The 16,648-nt window shown below is 50.1% G+C and overlaps 5 protein-coding genes across 5 annotated transcripts; all 5 read left to right on the top strand.

Moving 5' to 3' along the window:
• Positions 1-743: 743 nt before the first annotated feature.
• Positions 744-2,437, top strand: ASPVEDRAFT_36089 (uncharacterized protein). The gene is made up of 4 exons (XM_040811131.1): positions 744-1,085; positions 1,145-1,286; positions 1,342-1,468; positions 1,528-2,437. Exons 1-4 carry the CDS (start codon positions 924-926, stop codon positions 2,285-2,287), a joined length of 1,191 nt encoding a protein of 396 aa, XP_040662445.1. The 5' UTR covers positions 744-923; the 3' UTR covers positions 2,288-2,437.
• A 265-nt stretch (positions 2,438-2,702) lies between these two features.
• On the top strand, positions 2,703-3,922 carry ASPVEDRAFT_36090 (isocitrate lyase/PEP mutase family protein). The gene has a single exon (XM_040811132.1). It carries the CDS (start codon positions 2,898-2,900, stop codon positions 3,669-3,671), a length of 774 nt encoding a protein of 257 aa, XP_040662446.1. The 5' UTR covers positions 2,703-2,897; the 3' UTR covers positions 3,672-3,922.
• A 2,130-nt stretch (positions 3,923-6,052) lies between these two features.
• On the top strand, positions 6,053-8,212 carry cprA (NADPH--hemoprotein reductase cprA; the record flags this gene model as incomplete). Its single annotated transcript, XM_040816548.1, has 2 exons — positions 6,053-7,843; positions 7,916-8,212. 2 exons carry the CDS (start codon positions 6,053-6,055, stop codon positions 8,210-8,212), a joined length of 2,088 nt encoding a protein of 695 aa, XP_040662447.1.
• Positions 8,213-8,984: 772 nt separating this feature from the next.
• ASPVEDRAFT_250519 (DDB1/RSE1 family protein) lies at positions 8,985-12,793 on the top strand. Its single transcript, XM_040809732.1, has 4 exons — positions 8,985-9,765; positions 9,817-11,711; positions 11,762-12,199; positions 12,303-12,793. Exons 1-4 carry the CDS (start codon positions 9,192-9,194, stop codon positions 12,600-12,602), a joined length of 3,207 nt encoding a protein of 1,068 aa, XP_040662448.1. The 5' UTR covers positions 8,985-9,191; the 3' UTR covers positions 12,603-12,793.
• Positions 12,794-13,973: 1,180 nt separating this feature from the next.
• ASPVEDRAFT_78444 (uncharacterized protein) lies at positions 13,974-16,489 on the top strand (the record flags this gene model as incomplete). The annotated part of the gene is made up of 18 exons (XM_040816549.1): positions 13,974-14,065; positions 14,117-14,150; positions 14,203-14,272; positions 14,327-14,399; positions 14,451-14,479; positions 14,536-14,634; positions 14,709-14,779; positions 14,837-14,951; positions 15,002-15,080; positions 15,131-15,165; positions 15,214-15,242; positions 15,295-15,327; positions 15,378-15,402; positions 15,449-15,650; positions 15,699-15,761; positions 15,836-16,112; positions 16,183-16,261; positions 16,323-16,489. 18 exons carry the CDS (start codon positions 13,974-13,976, stop codon positions 16,487-16,489), a joined length of 1,572 nt encoding a protein of 523 aa, XP_040662449.1.
• Positions 16,490-16,648: the final 159 nt, after the last annotated feature.

The raw sequence follows: 16,648 nt of genomic DNA on the forward strand, positions 1-16,648 counted from the left end.
AAGACAGCAAGTAACGGTTGCGATTTGTATAAATCCCTTGGCACATGGAGTCCTCTGCGATCTGCAATACAAACCCCTAGCAAGGCACCGAAAAGTGCTGCAGCTAACGGAACTAGTGCTGTCGGCGATAAGCTAGTCTGTCGGAGATGGAGATCATGCAAATTCCCGGTCAGGCATTCTTATTTGCCAGGTGTAAAAAGCGCTTCCTCCCCATTCGGGTTCCCACCTGGAGCTTGAGATTGGATGTCCCGTGGTGTAACCGGCGAGAGCAATGCAATATACACGCTGGCATTGCAGTAGCTGACACATCCAGCCAGCCGTGACGTTTCACCGTCTTTTCAACTGCATACAGAACTGCGCTTTGTCGATCGCACTCAGAGGTGCATTGAAGCTCCAATACGAAGGAAATCGTGCATGGTTCGATCTGGGATATGCTAGCAGGCCCATTCTGAGACTTGATTCTCTATCAAACTTGGTATCAATTGTATCTTATTCTGTCTCAAGGACGCGATTATCGGGGTGAGCACATTATGGTGGAAGCAACAATCAAATCCTCTTGCCTTCGTAATGCAATTCCATCAAGAACCTCATGACTTCCAATTTAGGCGCAGCTCCTCCGTATCGAGTACTTACAATTTACAGTACGTATTTAAAAAGACGCACCAGGTACATATGTACAGCGATCTATCATAATCTTAGAATGGAACCACCCTTACTGCGTCCTTACATGCGTTGACTATTCTATTTCATCATTATTCTCGTAATTCTCACCATGTGCGAAGTGCCAAGTTGTATGCAGTGGCAGCTGCATTCATTTCTCTGATCTTCCCCCTGGATTCTTCGTCGTTTCCCTTACTTATTAGAGAGCTCCAAGCGATCGCACGTGTGGATCTCCAAAGATATTGAATTGCATCACCGCGATCATGGACATTCCTCAGCTTATCGAATCCATCAAGTCGGTCAATTCCTCTGGCGCTCTCGAGGCTCTCGATCCCCAGCAGCGAGCTGAGCTTCACCAAGCTTGCGATCGATTGAGGAGTCAGTGTGAATCTCCCTTGGATAAGACGCTCGGGCTTCTTTATACAGTAAATCTGCCATACTTTCTTTCTCGAACGCAGTCCAGCTAACTGTTGTTATCTTCAAGTTCCACCGAGCCATCGCTGTCCGTCTCGCTGTAGACCTTAAGCTCTTTGATTCCATCATCAAGCGCTCCTCTGAGAGTCCAGATGGCAAGGTGCGCGTTGGCCAGCTTTCTGAAGATGTCCAGGCCGATCCAAAGCTAGTTTGTATACAATTCCCTACTCTCTACTCAAATTCTGGCTTGGTATTGATGAGAAATAGTGCGGATCATGAAGCTGCTTGTACCACTGGATATTCTCAAGCAACATACCTCCGACACCTTCTCCCCCACGCGATTCACAGAGTCCTACACCTCGTCGTGTTGGATGTCTGCAGCGGTGATATTCTTGTAAGTAACGGCTCTCTATATTTATCGAGAGTCGTGCGACTAACATGATGCTTGTTCAGCACCCACCTCGTTTATTTCGTCTCCCAGCTCCCCGAGTATTTCAAGCAGAAAGGATGGAAGTATCCAGACGATATCGATGATTCTCCGTTAAACTTCGCCCTCGGCTCCAAGGCCGGATATTTCGGATACCTCTCATCGAAGCCCTACTACCAAAACGCCTTTGACACAGTCATGGCCTCGCCCTACCGTCGCGACGAGAAGGATTGGTCGGAATTTTTCCCAGTGGAAAAGAAACTACAAGTACAGGCTCCCTCCGATGTTGTTCTCGTGGATGTCGGTGGCGGCCGGGGGAAGGACCTCCAGGCCTTCCACGACAAATTCCCTTCTTTACAGGGAAGACTTGTTCTCCAGGATCTACCACACGTGCTTGAGACCGCAGATCTCCCGAGTGTAATCGAGGTCAAGCCCCATAGTTTCTTTGACGAACAGCCTGTTAAACACGCAAAGGCATACTACCTCCGCACTGTCCTCCATGACTGGCCGGACAAGCAGGCCGTGGAAATCCTATCGAGGCTCCGTGAAGCAATGGGCCCTGATTCGTTGGTGTTGATCCATGAGAAAGCCATGCCCGAGACTGATATCCCGTGGATGGCTGCAGTTGGCGATGTGACTATGATGACTGCCTTTGCGTCGGCTGAACGGACCGGTAAGGAGTGGGAAGCTCTGTTGGACAAGGCTGGATTGAAACTCAACGGGATTTGGAAGCCTGAGGGTACTTCTGCGCAGCAACAGGTTATTGTTGAAGGTGCACTCCATTGAGTTGAATAATATCATTACCGTTTAAATATACTGAATATACGGAATACACTAAATATAAACTGTCTTGGCTTGAACCACAAGACTTTTATCTACTATGTATTAATGTTCCTCTTAAATATGATGACTGCCTTTGCATTGGCTGAACAGGCTGGTGAGGAATAGGAAGCTCTGTCAGATAAAACTAGATTAAGAGTTAATAGGATTTAGAAGCCTGAGAAATATCTGCGCGCAGTAACAGGTTATCATTGAAGGTAATCTATTAAGCTGAATATTGAAACACAAGATCTTCTCTGCGCATTAATATGCATCATAAAGGGAATGGACGGGCCCACCCGTGCAGGGTGACAGCGCCAACTACTCGGTGGCCGTCCCCTCCTGTATATGTCCAATCACACCTCACACCACCGAGGACGCTAACAATCGAAGACAAAGAAACTGGAACATCCATGTCCAGCCACGTCAAGAAAATTGGAATCCTCGTGTTTGGTTCCAATGTGTCAGGGATAAATAAAGTTCACCCCTCCCTCCCGTCAACGACCTTCTTTCCACAGTCTTTACCTCTCCGCGTTCTCCACACTATCAGTTATTGTTATCAACTATATCCTCCATCATGACTTCCAACTTGAACATCACCGCAAAGACCTTCAAAAGTTTCCACAGGCCAAGCCAACCTGTCGTTCTTGCAAATGTCTACGACGGCATCTCCGCAAAAACAGTCGCATCACTACCCACCTCGAAAGCCATCGCAACAGCAAGCTACGCAATCGCCGAGGCCGCCGGCACGAGCGATGACGCTCTAACCCTCGAAGAAAACATCAGAGCCACCAAGATAATCGCATCCGTCATCAAGGAATCGGGAAAGCCACTGACCGTCGACATCCAAGATGGATACGGCGAACAGCTCGAAGACTGCATCAAACAAGTGATTGAAGCTGGCGCTGTCGGCGTTAACCTCGAGGACTTTGACAAGGGGGAAAAGCAGTTCTATAGCCCTGACGATGCGGTTGATAGAATCAAGCGGGTTCTAGCCACCGCGACCGCCCTGGGTGTTCCTGATTTTGTGGTCAATGCTAGGGCCGACGCCCTTATATACGGCGGTGCGCTTGACGAGGTTGTCTCGCGTGGCCAGGCATTCCTTGCTGCTGGTGCGACAACTGTGTTTGTCATGGGGCCCATGGATAGGCCGGTTCCTGGGTCACTTACGAAAGAAGAGATCGCGAAGCTGGTAGAGGCATTTGAGGGTCGAGTGAACGTGTCGCTTGGGGCGTTTACCTCCAAGGAAGTTGCTGCTCTTGGTGTTTCGAGAATTAGTGTTGGGCCGGGACTTCAGTTTGCTGCTCTGGGTGCGATTAAGAATGCGGCGGAGCAGATTCTTGATGTCTAAATGGCACTCATTCACTCACTGCGTAACCTTAGTGGTATATACTACCCGTTACCTAGTTGTCACTGATCTATCGCCCTGCCTAATCTACTCCGTAGCAGGCCCGAGAACAGTTTGTACTTTGTCTTGGAAGAGGTTTAGTAAAAAATATATATTTCTCCATTCGATTGAACAAGCTGATGCCCATCCAATGCGTGAAAATGTGGAATGAGACGTTCATAGAATCCGTAGAGCTGTAGGGAAAACTGGGCGGGCTTGGCAAAGTCTGTTTATTTGGCTGGATTTTTCTGCCTCATTCCAAGCAGTCGGTGCCTGGTCGGGCTTAGTTGCTCTTCTTAACGCCCCGATTGCTCCGTGCACGCACTGGACAGGGCCCCCGGAGTGAAAAGCAGCGCTGGCCTAAGCCTAATTTGGAAGTCCAAACATTTTGCCAGCGCAAGCATAGTTCTCAAAAGCCTTCAGCGTCAAAGCACTTGCATACAGTGCCAGTACTGTGTACTGTGTACTAGGGTCTGTCTTCGTAGCATACTGAACTGACATTGTCGACACGCACATTCCGGTCCTAGTTGCAGCTCATGATCCTCCTAGTAGTAATGCCTTCTCCTATTTCAATGCGGAGTTGGAAGACCGTCTGCCAGGGGTTCGAACTTAAATGAAGAATTCGACCAAGATCTATCTATTTTTATTCCCGCTGCCCATATTGAAACAAGAGTATTCGTTGTCTCAATGCGAAAACAGGCCCGTGGCTTATGGCGACAAGTCCGAGAAGTGCACAATCTTTACTAGCATTCCAAGTGTTTATAGCTTCCGCCAAACATATAGGAGGTGCCGGAAAGAAAAACGAGGTATAAGAGGCATTATTCCGTATATTTGATTGAATTGGTGATATCTAGAAGACTATGCTGCTGTGTTCGTTTTGGACGTTTGAAGGAAAACATATATATATATATATGTATAATGTCGACTAGCACTAGAGCGCGAGAAGATATTTAAACTTCGGGGTTGCTCGTCTTATATGCTTTATATCTGAGAATTAAGTCGAAATAAATTAATGTACCGGGAGTGTCGACACCACAGCGCTGTCTACGCCAATGCCATGATATTTCCTCGTTAGGTTCCATTGTCCGGGGCTGGGACCTGGTGCCGTGCGGAATGAATCCGTCCTCGCCCGCCAGATTCCACAAGCCGTAAGAAATCCCGTTCACGGGATTTCTTCCTCGCCTCCATGAAACTCCATCGATCCAGCTGACGGCGAGAGCGGAATAGCGGCCCTCGACAAACGCGGGAGGACGAGGAAAGTTCGCGCTTCGAGACAATGCTGAAACGAGCGCCGGCACTGTCGTCACTTCTCCAACGGACGCTTATCTGATTCTGCGAGAACGACCATCGGCCGCGATCAACGTAATCCAGGGACGATCGTCTGTCGGCCTCGCCCTCAGATCAGATAACTGCGCCAGTATCTGTCTACTCCATGGGTTAGATTGTAGAAAATAGCCTGCACTCAGATGCGGCAAATCCCCAGCACGAACCCTGGGTCAATGTCTGGGAGTCAAAGGCGGAATTCGGCTACTTACGGTGTGGGAGTGTGCTCGGTAGCCTCTTCGGGAGATTTCCCCATACAACGCTCCAGAGCGATATCTGTTGTCGCCTCCATCCGCCAACAGCACCGCGCTCCGCCCGCCACCTCCAAGTTTCACCCTGGAGGGAAGTGCCCGAATTTCTCTTCCGAGCCCCGGAGCAGCACCGTCGAGCGTGGGGTCCGCTGGCAAACTGCCAGCGCATATATAGATAGCGGTGCCGAGCCTGAAGCATGGACTGGCTGTCTCAGTCTTACTTTTCCTGTCTTGCTGTACATACCCCATATCTAGTGCAAAGTACTTTTTCAATTACTTCTTCTCTCGGATTTGTGGTGTCGGTCAGTCCGACAAGCAAAAGCACAGGCACACGCACTCTTGGTCACGGCCACGGCCTGACGTCCAGCCGGCCTCGGGAAACAGGGACTTTGGTTGGTGCCGTTGCTGCCTCAGTCACCGCTTTCTGCCCCCCATCACGTTCACTTCCACTTTCCGTCTTCCGAGTCGTCTTATGGGGACCACTTAAGGCGAGGATCACACCACGGCGCCCACCTGCACTCCGACGTTCTCTCCGCTTCTTTACTGCGTGTCCTTTCCCCTTCTCTTTGGGCTTGCCCTCGTTCTCTTGTCTCTCCCCTCACCCTCCCCTCTTTTTTTCTCCAACAGCATTGGATCTAGGGTCTTTGTCTCTGCCAAGGCCGGTCCAGTGATCAGGGGTGTGTCGTTTTTCTCCCCTTCCCTCTCTCTAATCTCGGGTGGTCACTCGCTCGACAACCGAGTGTTTCCGGTGCGACGTCGACGAATTTCACCATGGCTCAACTCGACACTCTCGATGTGGTCGTCCTCGCGGTGCTCTTGGCTGGTAGCGTAGCCTACTTCACCAAGGGCTCCTTCTGGGCTGTCGCCAAAGACCCTTATGCCTCCTCCGGATCTGCCATGAACGGCGCGGCCAAGGCCGGCAAGTCTAGAGATATCGTCGAGAAGATGGACGAAACTGGCAAGAACTGTGTTATTTTCTACGGATCTCAAACTGGAACGGCGGAGGACTACGCCTCGAGGTTGGCGAAAGAAGGATCTCAGCGGTTCGGTCTCAAGACAATGGTGGCCGATCTCGAAGAGTACGACTATGAGAACTTGGACAAATTCCCGGACGACAAGGTCGCGTTTTTCGTTTTGGCTACCTATGGAGAGGGTGAGCCTACCGATAACGCTGTCGAATTCTACCAGTTCCTCACCGGCGAAGACGTGACCTTTGAAGGTGGCGGTTCTGCCGACGATCAGCCACTGTCTGCTCTCAAGTACGTCGTTTTCGGTCTGGGTAACAACACATATGAACACTACAATGCAATGGTACGCCAAGTCGACACTGCTTTCACTAAGCTCGGTGCGCAGCGTATTGGATCTGCTGGTGAGGGTGATGATGGCGCCGGTACAATGGAAGAAGACTTTTTGGCATGGAAGGAACCCATGTGGGCCGCGCTCTCCGAGTCTATGGGCCTGCAGGAGCGCGATGCCTCCTACGAGCCGGTTTTCAACGTTACCGAAGATGACACCCTGACCCCAGATGACACATCCGTTTACCTCGGTGAACCTACCAAGGGACATCTTGACGGTGAAGCAAAGGGCCCCTTCTCTGCGCACAACCCTTACATCGCACCCATTGTTGAGTCTCGTGAGCTGTTTACTGTCAAGGACCGCAACTGCTTGCACATGGAAATCAGTATTGCTGGAAGCGGTCTCTCGTATCAGACTGGTGATCACATTGCGGTTTGGCCCACTAACGCAGGCGCTGAAGTGGATCGGTTCCTTAATGTATTCGGTCTCGAGGAGAAGCGCGACTCGGTTATCAGCATCAAGGGCATTGATGTTACCGCCAAGGTCCCTATCCCGACTCCTACCACCTATGATGCCGCCGTTCGTTACTACATGGAAGTCTGTGCTCCGGTTTCTCGTCAATTCGTCGCGACTCTTGCTGCCTTTGCCCCCGATGAGGAAAGCAAGGCGGAAATCGTGCGTCTCGGTAGCGACAAGGATTACTTCCACGAGAAGATCACCAACCAATGTTTCAACATCGCCCAGGCCTTGCAGAGCATTACCTCCAAGCCCTTCACTAACGCTCCGTTCTCTCTGCTCATTGAGGGCCTTAACAAGATCCAGCCCCGTTACTACTCGATCTCCTCCTCGTCCCTTGTCCAAAAGGACAAGATCAGTATCACCGCTGTTGTGGAGTCCACTCGCTTGCCCGGTGCTACCCATGTTGTCAAGGGTGTCACCACCAACTACCTCTTTGCTCTGAAGCAGAAGCAGAATGGTGACCCATCGCCCGATCCCCACGGCCAGACTTACGCCATCACCGGTCCCCGTAACAAGTACGATGGGATTCATGTTCCAGTTCACGTCCGTCACTCCAACTTCAAGTTGCCCTCTGATCCGTCGAGACCCATTATCATGATTGGTCCCGGCACTGGTGTCGCTCCTTTCCGTGGTTTCATTCAGGAACGTGCTGCTTTGGCTGCTAAGGGCGAGAAGGTCGGCCCTGCTGTTTTGTTCTTTGGCTGCCGCAACCGCGATGAGGATTTCCTCTACCAGGATGAATGGAAGGTATGTGTACTCTTGCGATTTGCTTGCATAACTTTTTTGAATTATTCTAATCATGATTCTTCCATTTTATAGACTTTCCAGGACCAACTTGGTGACAACTTGAAGTTCATCACTGCATTCTCCCGTGAATCATCGAAGAAGGTTTATGTCCAGCACCGACTCCGCGAACATGCCGAGCTTGTCAGCGACCTGCTCAAGCAAAAGGCGACGTTCTACGTTTGCGGTGATGCTGCGAACATGGCTCGTGAAGTCAACCTTGTGCTCGGTCAAATCATTGCGAAACAGCGGGGTCTCCCTGCTGAAAAGGGAGAGGAGATGGTGAAGCATATGCGTAGTAGTGGTAGCTACCAAGAGGATGTCTGGTCATGATTCGCTTACTCCTTTTACCACCCTCATCATGCAATGACTTTCTTACATTCTAACCCGCTCTTGTTTATATTTGCACATATACTCCGATTTTCTTGGTTTTGTTGGCGTGGTCTCTGTATGTCTAGTGCTTTGCTTCCTCTGACGGTCGACCACAAAAGGAGTTCTGACCATTATATGGATGAGATAGACGGTATAACGATGCTGTAAGAGACAGAACGTCTCTATGATTGCAACTCAATTTTTTCGGAGACGAGTATCATTTTAATATAAGATAAATTATATTTCCCAGAGACCGTTTTTCTGTAATGAATTGTTTAATGATGTTAGATTGATAAAATCAAGTAGTACGGTAGCAGGCTGGCGGAGTTAAGACGGAGAGTCCGCAAACAAGCGTCATCAGATTTCTGCGAGATCCACGCGCCCGCCGACGAACCTCCAAGTTCCGCAATACCCCAGCCAACGCCAGCATTCCTAACTTCATCCTATCAGCCATCCACCCTGCCACCTCCCGATCGGACAAGAGGATGCAGATATACATGCTGCGTTGAGATCGATAATTTCTCATGCGAACAGCTCTTGTCCTGCTTCTGGGCTAGGGCCGCGTCCGTTGTCCGTTCCCCGCAGGTGGTCCTTGGAAAAGCAAACTAGGGACTCACTCAGACATCCCCCCATCCAAGCAAGATGTCGTACATTGTGCCAATCCATCGCGCGAGCAGCATTCGCCATGCTCTGAAGCTGCGTTTTATGAACCCCGAGGACGAGTGCCTGGTTGTTGCGTGCGTACCTGGATTGCCCCCGAGCGAGCTTTGGCTCGACCAATACCATGCCCAATCTTAAAAAGAAACGGAAAAAATAAAGGCTTTCTTGCTGACGGCTTCGATGTACTTCATACAGGAAAGCGAATCAACTCGAATTCTACGTCGTGACACCTGATGGTCTCGCTCACGCTACATCATGCTCGATATACGCTAGGGTGACGATGCTGGCGTGCCTCCCCGCACCCGCGGACTCGCCGACAGACCACCTTTTCGTCGGCACAGATCGCTACTCGTACTTTACACTCTCGTGGGATAGTGCAAACAACCAGGTTCATACGGAGAGGAACTATGTCGATATCGCGGACCCGTCGTCCCGCGAGGCACAAACAGGGAGCCGGTGCATGATTGACCCTAGTGGCCGGTTCATGACGCTGGAGATATACGATGGCATGATTGTGGTTATACCGATTGTGCAATTGCCCGCGAAGAGGAGAGGGCGACCGGTTGCGATGCCTACTGGACCTGATGCACCGCGGGTTGGGGAACTGGGCGAGCCGATCATTACGAGGATTGATGAGCTGTTTGTGCGCTCGTCGGCTTTTCTGCATGTTCAGGCTGGATCTCCGCGACTGGCGCTCTTGTATGAGGATAATCAGAAGAAGGTTAAGCTCAAGGTTCGGGAATTGAAATACACCGCTGGGGCAGGTGCCGAATCGGAGTTTACGCACTTTGCGGATTATACGCAGGAGTTGGACCTTGGTGCATCCCACCTTATACCTGTTCCTGCACCTTTAGGTGAGTCGGCTCTTTTTCGTTTGTGAACCTGTTTGCTGATGACTAGTGCAGGTGGCCTTCTTATTCTGGGTGAGACGTCGATTAAATACGTCGACGCTGATAATAATGAAATTGTATCGCAACATTTGGAGGAGGCAACGATCTTCGTGGCTTGGGAGCAGGTCGACAGCCAAAGGTGGTTGCTAGCGGATGACTATGGGAGGCTATTTTTCCTAATGCTGGTCCTTGACGGTTCGGAAGTGGAACGCTGGGAATTGCACAGCCTCGGAAACATCCCTCGAGCCTCCGTCCTGGTGTATCTTGGGGCTGGTGTAGTGTTTGTAGGATCACACCAAGGCGACTCCCAAGTCCTGCGTATCGGTGATCAGTCGTTTGAAGTGATTCAGACCTTGTCCAACATTGCGCCCATTCTAGACTTCACGATAATGGATCTCGGAAACCGCACGAGCGAAAGCCAGACACATGAATTCTCGACCGGCCAGGCCCGGATTGTCACCGGTTCTGGGGCGTTCGATGACGGGACCCTGAGAAGTGTGCGCAGCGGTGTTGGAATGGAGGAGTTGGGTGTCTTGGGGGATATGGAACATATTACAGACTTGTGGGGCTTGCAGGTCGATTCGATTGGCGACTTTTTGGATACGCTCCTCGTCACGTTCGTAGATGAGACGAGAGTCTTCCAGTTCAGTGCTGACGGAGAGGTAGAAGAGCTGGAAAGCTTCCTTGGGTTGAGCCTTTCTGAGAACACGCTGCTTGCGGCAAATCTACCTGGCGGTCGGATACTGCAAGTCACGGAACGGAGAGTCCTCATCGCGGATATCGAGGGTGGAATGACCGTCTACGAGTGGGAACCACAGGGGCGGCTCATCATCACTGCAGCTTCTGCCAACGATGACACGATAGTTCTCGTTGTGGGTGGTGAGCTTGTGACCGTGATTGATATTCAGTCAGAGCCTCAAGTCAGAACAGAGAAGAACTTCGGCGCAGATAATCAGATTTCGGGCGTGACGGTGCCATCGTCTCCAACCGATGTTTGCATCCTTGGATTTCCTCAGCTGGCGAAGGTCTCGGTTCTGAAGTTGCAGGATTTGTCCGACATCGGTATGACATCGCTTGGCCCTGCCGGTGAAGCCTTCCCGCGCTCTGTTCTCGTCGCCAGGGTACTGGCGGATAACCCACCAACCCTCTTCATTTCGATGGCCGATGGAAGTGTTATAACATACAATTATAACCCCGAGGACCATACCCTCACTGGAATGAACAAGCTCATCCTTGGTTCTGAACAACCGACGTTCAAGAAACTGCCCAGAGAAAACGGACTGTACAATGTATTTGCTACGTGTGAAAACCCTAGCTTGATATACGGATCCGAAGGCCGCATCATCTACTCAGCCGTGAACTCGGAAGGGGCATCGCGGATATGTCATTTCCACTCAGAAGCTTACCCACAGTCAATTGCCGTGGCTACAGCCCAGGAACTCAAGATCGGTCTGGTTGATAAGGAAAGGACTACACAGATCCAGACGCTCCCCATTAAAGCTACGGTTAGACGCGTCGCATACTCTCCTTCAGAGAAGGCATTTGGTATGGGCACGATTGAGCGCCACTTGGTCGACGGGGAGGAGGTAGTGAAGAGCCAGTTCGTACTTGCTGATGAAATCCTCTTCAGGCGACTGGATGCCTTTGAGTTTCCCAAGGATGAGATCGTGGAAAGTGTGATTCGTGCTGAAGCTACGGATGGCCAAGATGGAGAACCCATGGACCGGTTTATTGTTGGGAGTGCGTACCTGAGCGACGAGGGTGGGTTTGAACCGCCCAAGGGACACATTCGCATCTTTGAAGTCGACAACGGCAGAAAGCTCACCATGGTCAAAGAGACAACTGTGAAAGGAGCATGCCGTGCGCTGGCAATGATGGGTGATAAGATCGTGGCTGCGCTTGTCAAGACTGTAAGGTTTCCCTATACTATTATTCTACAATAATTCTAACCAGCCCCAAGGTTGTTGTATACCGATTGGCCCACAAGTCTGGCAGACTGCAACTTGAGAGACTCGCTAGCTACAGGACGTCTACAGCACCCGTAGACATCACAGTAACCGACAACGTGATTGCCATCTCCGATCTCATGAAGAGTATTTGCATCGTTGAGTTTGAGGAAGGTAAAGACGGCCTCCCTGATAAGCTGACAGAGGTGGCTCGTCACTTCCAAACTGTCTGGAGCACCGGCGTTACCTCCATCGCAGAAGACACATACCTCGAAAGCGACGCAGAAGGGAACTTGATCGTCCTCCGACGCAACCGCTCGGGTGTCGAGGAAGAGGACCGCCGCCGATTAGAGGTGACTGGCGAGATCTCACTCGGCGAAATGGTCAACCGTATCCGCCCCGTCAATATCCAGAGTAGTGCAACAGTTGTCCCGAGGGCTTTCCTCGGAACGGTACGTTATCCTCAATCCCGTCGGATTTCTCCCACTCCACCCCCGCCCCCACCCCCACATATCAACGATACCCCAAAACTAACGTTCACTCCCCCCCACATAGGTCGAAGGCTCTATCTATCTCTACGGGGTAATCAACCCGGAATACCAGGACTTCCTGATGCGCTTCCAAGCCACAATGGCAAGCCGCGTCGACTCCCTGGGTGGTATCCCCTTCAACGAGTTCCGCGCACTCCGGACCATGACCCGGCAAGCTAGCGAGCCGTTCCGATTTGTAGACGGCGAGCTGATCGAACGGTTCTTGGTCTGTGAGCCTGCCGTGCAGAAGGAGATTGTTGACATGGTGGGTAAGGATGTGGAGGAGGTGAAACTGTTGGTTGAGGCTTTGAGGAGGATGCACTAGGCTGAACTGCTTTGTTTTCCTTCTGGAAATGAACTCAGGTCTGCTTGATATGATCTAGATTACCCTACGTTAGCGAGGATAGGAAAGGAATGATTCATGATATTGGTTTATTTATCCTTGGTCTCGTTCGAGAAATCAAATGAGCATAGACTCCAAAACCTCGATACCTCAACCTTGTCTTTTTCTTTAGAGCTCTTGGCACAATTACCTCGCGAGAAATCATGTAGTTGACTCATCAGTTTGACGGGTTGACCGCTCACGAGGCCGCAGGTTGGTGTCTTTGCCTCAGTTGACAGGAACACCTTACCAAGTTACCAGTTTTCGACTGGCCAGGAGAAAAATGCTATTGCGCCTCCCTTTAGAGCTACTGCTCGATGTTATCTCACAGGGTTTTGCTCGAACTGTTTTGACCAGGCACTGGGTACCGAACCCATGAGTTGCTAATTTGTTGGTTGTATAGCTGGAGCAAAGTGATCTGAGGAGGCTCTGCCTCACTTCGAAATCTCTCCATGCGTTTGCAACACCAGCCTTGTTCCGCTCTCTGACTATTCATACGGATGAGTTTGATCTTGACTTGCGGGAAGTCGATGGGCTCTTGCGTGCAAGTAGAAGCGAGAATGGGGTGAATCTTCTATATCGCACGAGAGATGTCCAATTCGTGGCTCCGATCTGCGACGACGCGACTGCCACCTGGTGCGCCCATTATACCTCTGAGTACTATGACTCCGACGACGAAGAAGACAAAGCCGTCGCTGGGGAGTTTGAGGGCCTATTCAGGGACGACCGCCTTACCAGGAAGTCCATGGCCAGGTGGATGGTCGAGGATAATAATGAGAGCCCAAGTATGACGGATGCATTCGAGATACAGCGTGTTCCTGCGTCGCGACTATACTCGCGAAGGGAATTACAAACGGCATCTAAAAAGCACTAAACTTATTCGAAGCCTCCTTCATCAGTACGGCGACTTTCTACAAGCATGTCCCAGTGATTTGCTATTCGATGATTGACTTCCACTAGAGCGATTTTGCTCATGTACATGTTTGAATCAACTGGCAACATGGGCAGTTAAACTATTCCTGTGGGGGTCCAATTTGAGCCTGCCCAGCCGTGCATAATCTAGCAGCATGAGATAGCAAGAAATTGAGAGGTGCCGTGCATGGTTAGCCTGCTTAGGCAAGTCCATGCGTGAGCCCTACCTTTTAGTACGACGCGATCGCTGAGTCCGATCAGCTGTAACTCCTGCTTCCCCGCATGCAAGCGACGCGGTCTGTTATCAGCTTATTTGAGTCAACCTGTTCCCGAAGTCCTGGAATATGCTACTTTTCTCTCCATTCCATCTTTTTGAGTTGGCCTTGTCTTTAGTTCCTCGCCATGATGAAAGAAGGAACCCCGTTGCAAGGTGATGACGCCCAGCTAGCTGCTTTGGGCCATCGACCAGAGTTGAAACGCCGATTTTCTACATGGTAAGCACTGAAAACCCAGCAGTATATTATATAAAGACTAAATGTCACCAGGGCCATGCTTGGTTTGGCCTTTGCTGTTCTGAATGTTGGTCCCCTATACCCTTGCTGATCGGCCATATTCTCTAATACAAGCACAGTCGTGGACGGCGCTTTCAGCTAGTTTATCTATCAGTATCTCCTCGGGAGGCAGCACAAGTGTAATCTGGGGTAGGCCGAGAACGATATTTTGGGATTGTTTACTATTTTAACACGATCCACCAGGTCTGGTAACAGCGGGTTTCTGCAACTTCTGCATTGCGTCTTCATTAGCAGAATTCCTTTCGGCATATCCAACGTGGGTTATTCTGCTCTTACTGGAATGGAATTAGTATCTCACATTCAATAGAGCTGGTGGGCAGTATCATTGGGTTGCAGGTAAGTAATGACGAGTCATGAGTCTTAGTTGAGAAATTGAGCTAACGAGCGTCTAGTCAGTACGTGGTTGACAGCATTCACTTATGAAAACTTTGCTGAATCATACAGTTGCCTGGCCAAAATGGGTCCCAATTCTCTCCTGGATTACTGGCTGGGTTAATGTGGCCGGATGGGTAGGCAATTCCAGCTCTACATCCATATCCTATGAGGCAACTGACGGTATGAAAAGCCGCACTGACAGCGGTTAATTCCCTTTTGTCAAGCCAACTGATCACTGGGATCATCTCTGCAATGCACCCGGTAAGAAATTTATTCTTCTTGTTACATCAGAGCTGGGCTTTATAACAGCTGGACTAGGACTACGAAGCCCAACGGTGGCACCAATTCCTTATCTACATTGGTTTGACCCTCGGGGCATTCGTCGTCAACGCCTTTATGAACTCGATTTTGCCAATAATTTACCGCGGTGCCTGTATGCCATATCTAATGTTTGCATCAAAGGCTTGACTGATGGCTTTGCAGTTATGTGGTCGATTGGCGGCTTTGTCATTGTATCCATCACAGCGCTCGCCTGTGCTTCCCCCGACTATAACTCGGCCTAGTACGTGTAGGATAATAACCTGAGCCAATGTATTTGCTGACGGCTTTCAGCTTTGTATTCTGCAATTTTGTCAACACTACTGGATGTAAGTCATGTCTGAGCAGCGCATAGATGGTTTTCCTGACCTGAACAGGGCCGGATGGCATTGCCTGGTTACTGGGAGTAAGTATTTCCAGCCACTAATATACCATGCCACATACTTATTTATACAAAGCTGTTGCAAGGGGGTCTAGGGGTCACTGCCTTTGTAAGTTATCGCGAAGGCCCGAATCGGGGATTTGCTAATAGACTTTATAGGATGCAGTTGCCCATATGATTGAGGGTAAGCAACCAATGCATATGCATTTGCACCTTACTTACTTAGCCAGAGGTCCCAAATGCGTCGGTTGAGGGCCCCAAGGTCATGGTTTATTGTGTCGGTATTGGAACATTTACTGGCTCGATCTTCCTAATCGTCCTCTTGTTCGTCGCAGGGGATATGGACAAGGTGGCCAGTTCCGCTGCGGGTCCTCTTCTCCAGATCCTTATTGATACGACGAGGAACAAAGCAGGTGCTATTTGCCTTCTAATGTAAGCTGTCAATACGTTGGTACTTCGAGAGCTGACTGACTGGACCAGGCTTCCCCTCGTCTGTCTGATCTTTGCCCTTCTCAGCGTCATGACAACGAGTAGCCGAATGATGTTTGCATTTGCAAGGCATGTTTGACATTCCTGATAATCGGTGTGATTTAAATGAGGCTAATGTGTACCTACAGGGATGGCGGCCTTCCTGCATCCCGTTTCTTTGCCAAGGTCCACCCAACCCTAAAATTACCTTTGAACGCCCTTATATTGACGGTGATCGTGGTCATAATATTCGGCTGTCTCTTTTTGGCCTCAACTAGTGTCTCAAACGCCATTATTTCCGCAGCTGTTGTTGCCCTCGACTTGTCCTACGCTATGCCGATTCTCGTTAACTGCCTGCAAGGCCGAAAGGCTCTTCCAGAAAGGCCGTGGAAACTACCTAATGCCGTTGGTTGGGTTGCTGATATGGTCAGTCTCTTTTGATATCAGCCCGGCTTTTAATAAATTCTGATCTAGCTGGACTAACTCGCCACTACAGATCTCGCTCTCGTACATCGCCCTGACAACCGTCCTCTTCGTCTTTCCGCCATCTTCGACGGTTACCGGGAGTAATATGAGTAAGTCCTGGGGACGAATTCAGCAGGTTTAGTTGATGCTTACTGACGACTGGTGCTTTAGATTACTGCGTCGCTGCTTTCGCCATTATTCTTATTATTTCCGTGTTCCAATGGATTGTCGATGGACGGAAGAATTACACTGGCCCACGTGTGGAGATGACGCTTGATAGCCTGGAGAATATACCGACTGAGCCGGAACAGTTAAATACGTCTGAGCATAAGAAGTGAAGTCGTGAAGTTGGTCGACTTAGAGCTTTGTTTTGTTTGCTGGCCTGTCTCTATTCGTAAGTATAACTCATGCTGCGTCATTAAGCCAGGATCTAGATATAGAGTATATCAGAAGATAATATGGAAAGTTTGGAATACTCAAAGTTGTTGTACGTGGAA

The sequence above is a fragment of the Aspergillus versicolor genome, assembly GCF_001890125.1.
Source record: "Aspergillus versicolor CBS 583.65 unplaced genomic scaffold ASPVEscaffold_1, whole genome shotgun sequence".
NCBI lineage: Eukaryota > Fungi > Ascomycota > Eurotiomycetes > Eurotiales > Aspergillaceae > Aspergillus > Aspergillus versicolor.

Bases quoted from the DNA above. Each gene is read 5' to 3' on its own strand.
- ASPVEDRAFT_36089 (XM_040811131.1), top strand. From the start codon at position 924: ATGGACATTCCTCAGCTTATCGAATCCATCAAGTCGGTCAATTCCTCT. The intron at 1,086-1,144 runs GTAAATCTGCCA...GTTATCTTCAAG, and splicing joins CGCTCGGGCTTCTTTATACA to TTCCACCGAGCCATCGCTGT. The intron at 1,287-1,341 runs GTATACAATTCC...GATGAGAAATAG, and splicing joins GGCCGATCCAAAGCTAGTTT to TGCGGATCATGAAGCTGCTT.
- ASPVEDRAFT_36090 (XM_040811132.1), top strand. From the start codon at position 2,898: ATGACTTCCAACTTGAACATCACCGCAAAGACCTTCAAAAGTTTCCAC.
- ASPVEDRAFT_250519 (XM_040809732.1), top strand. From the start codon at position 9,192: ATGCTGGCGTGCCTCCCCGCACCCGCGGACTCGCCGACAGACCACCTT. The intron at 9,766-9,816 runs GTGAGTCGGCTC...TGACTAGTGCAG, and splicing joins ACCTGTTCCTGCACCTTTAG to GTGGCCTTCTTATTCTGGGT. The intron at 12,200-12,302 runs GTACGTTATCCT...CCCCCCACATAG, and splicing joins CGAGGGCTTTCCTCGGAACG to GTCGAAGGCTCTATCTATCT.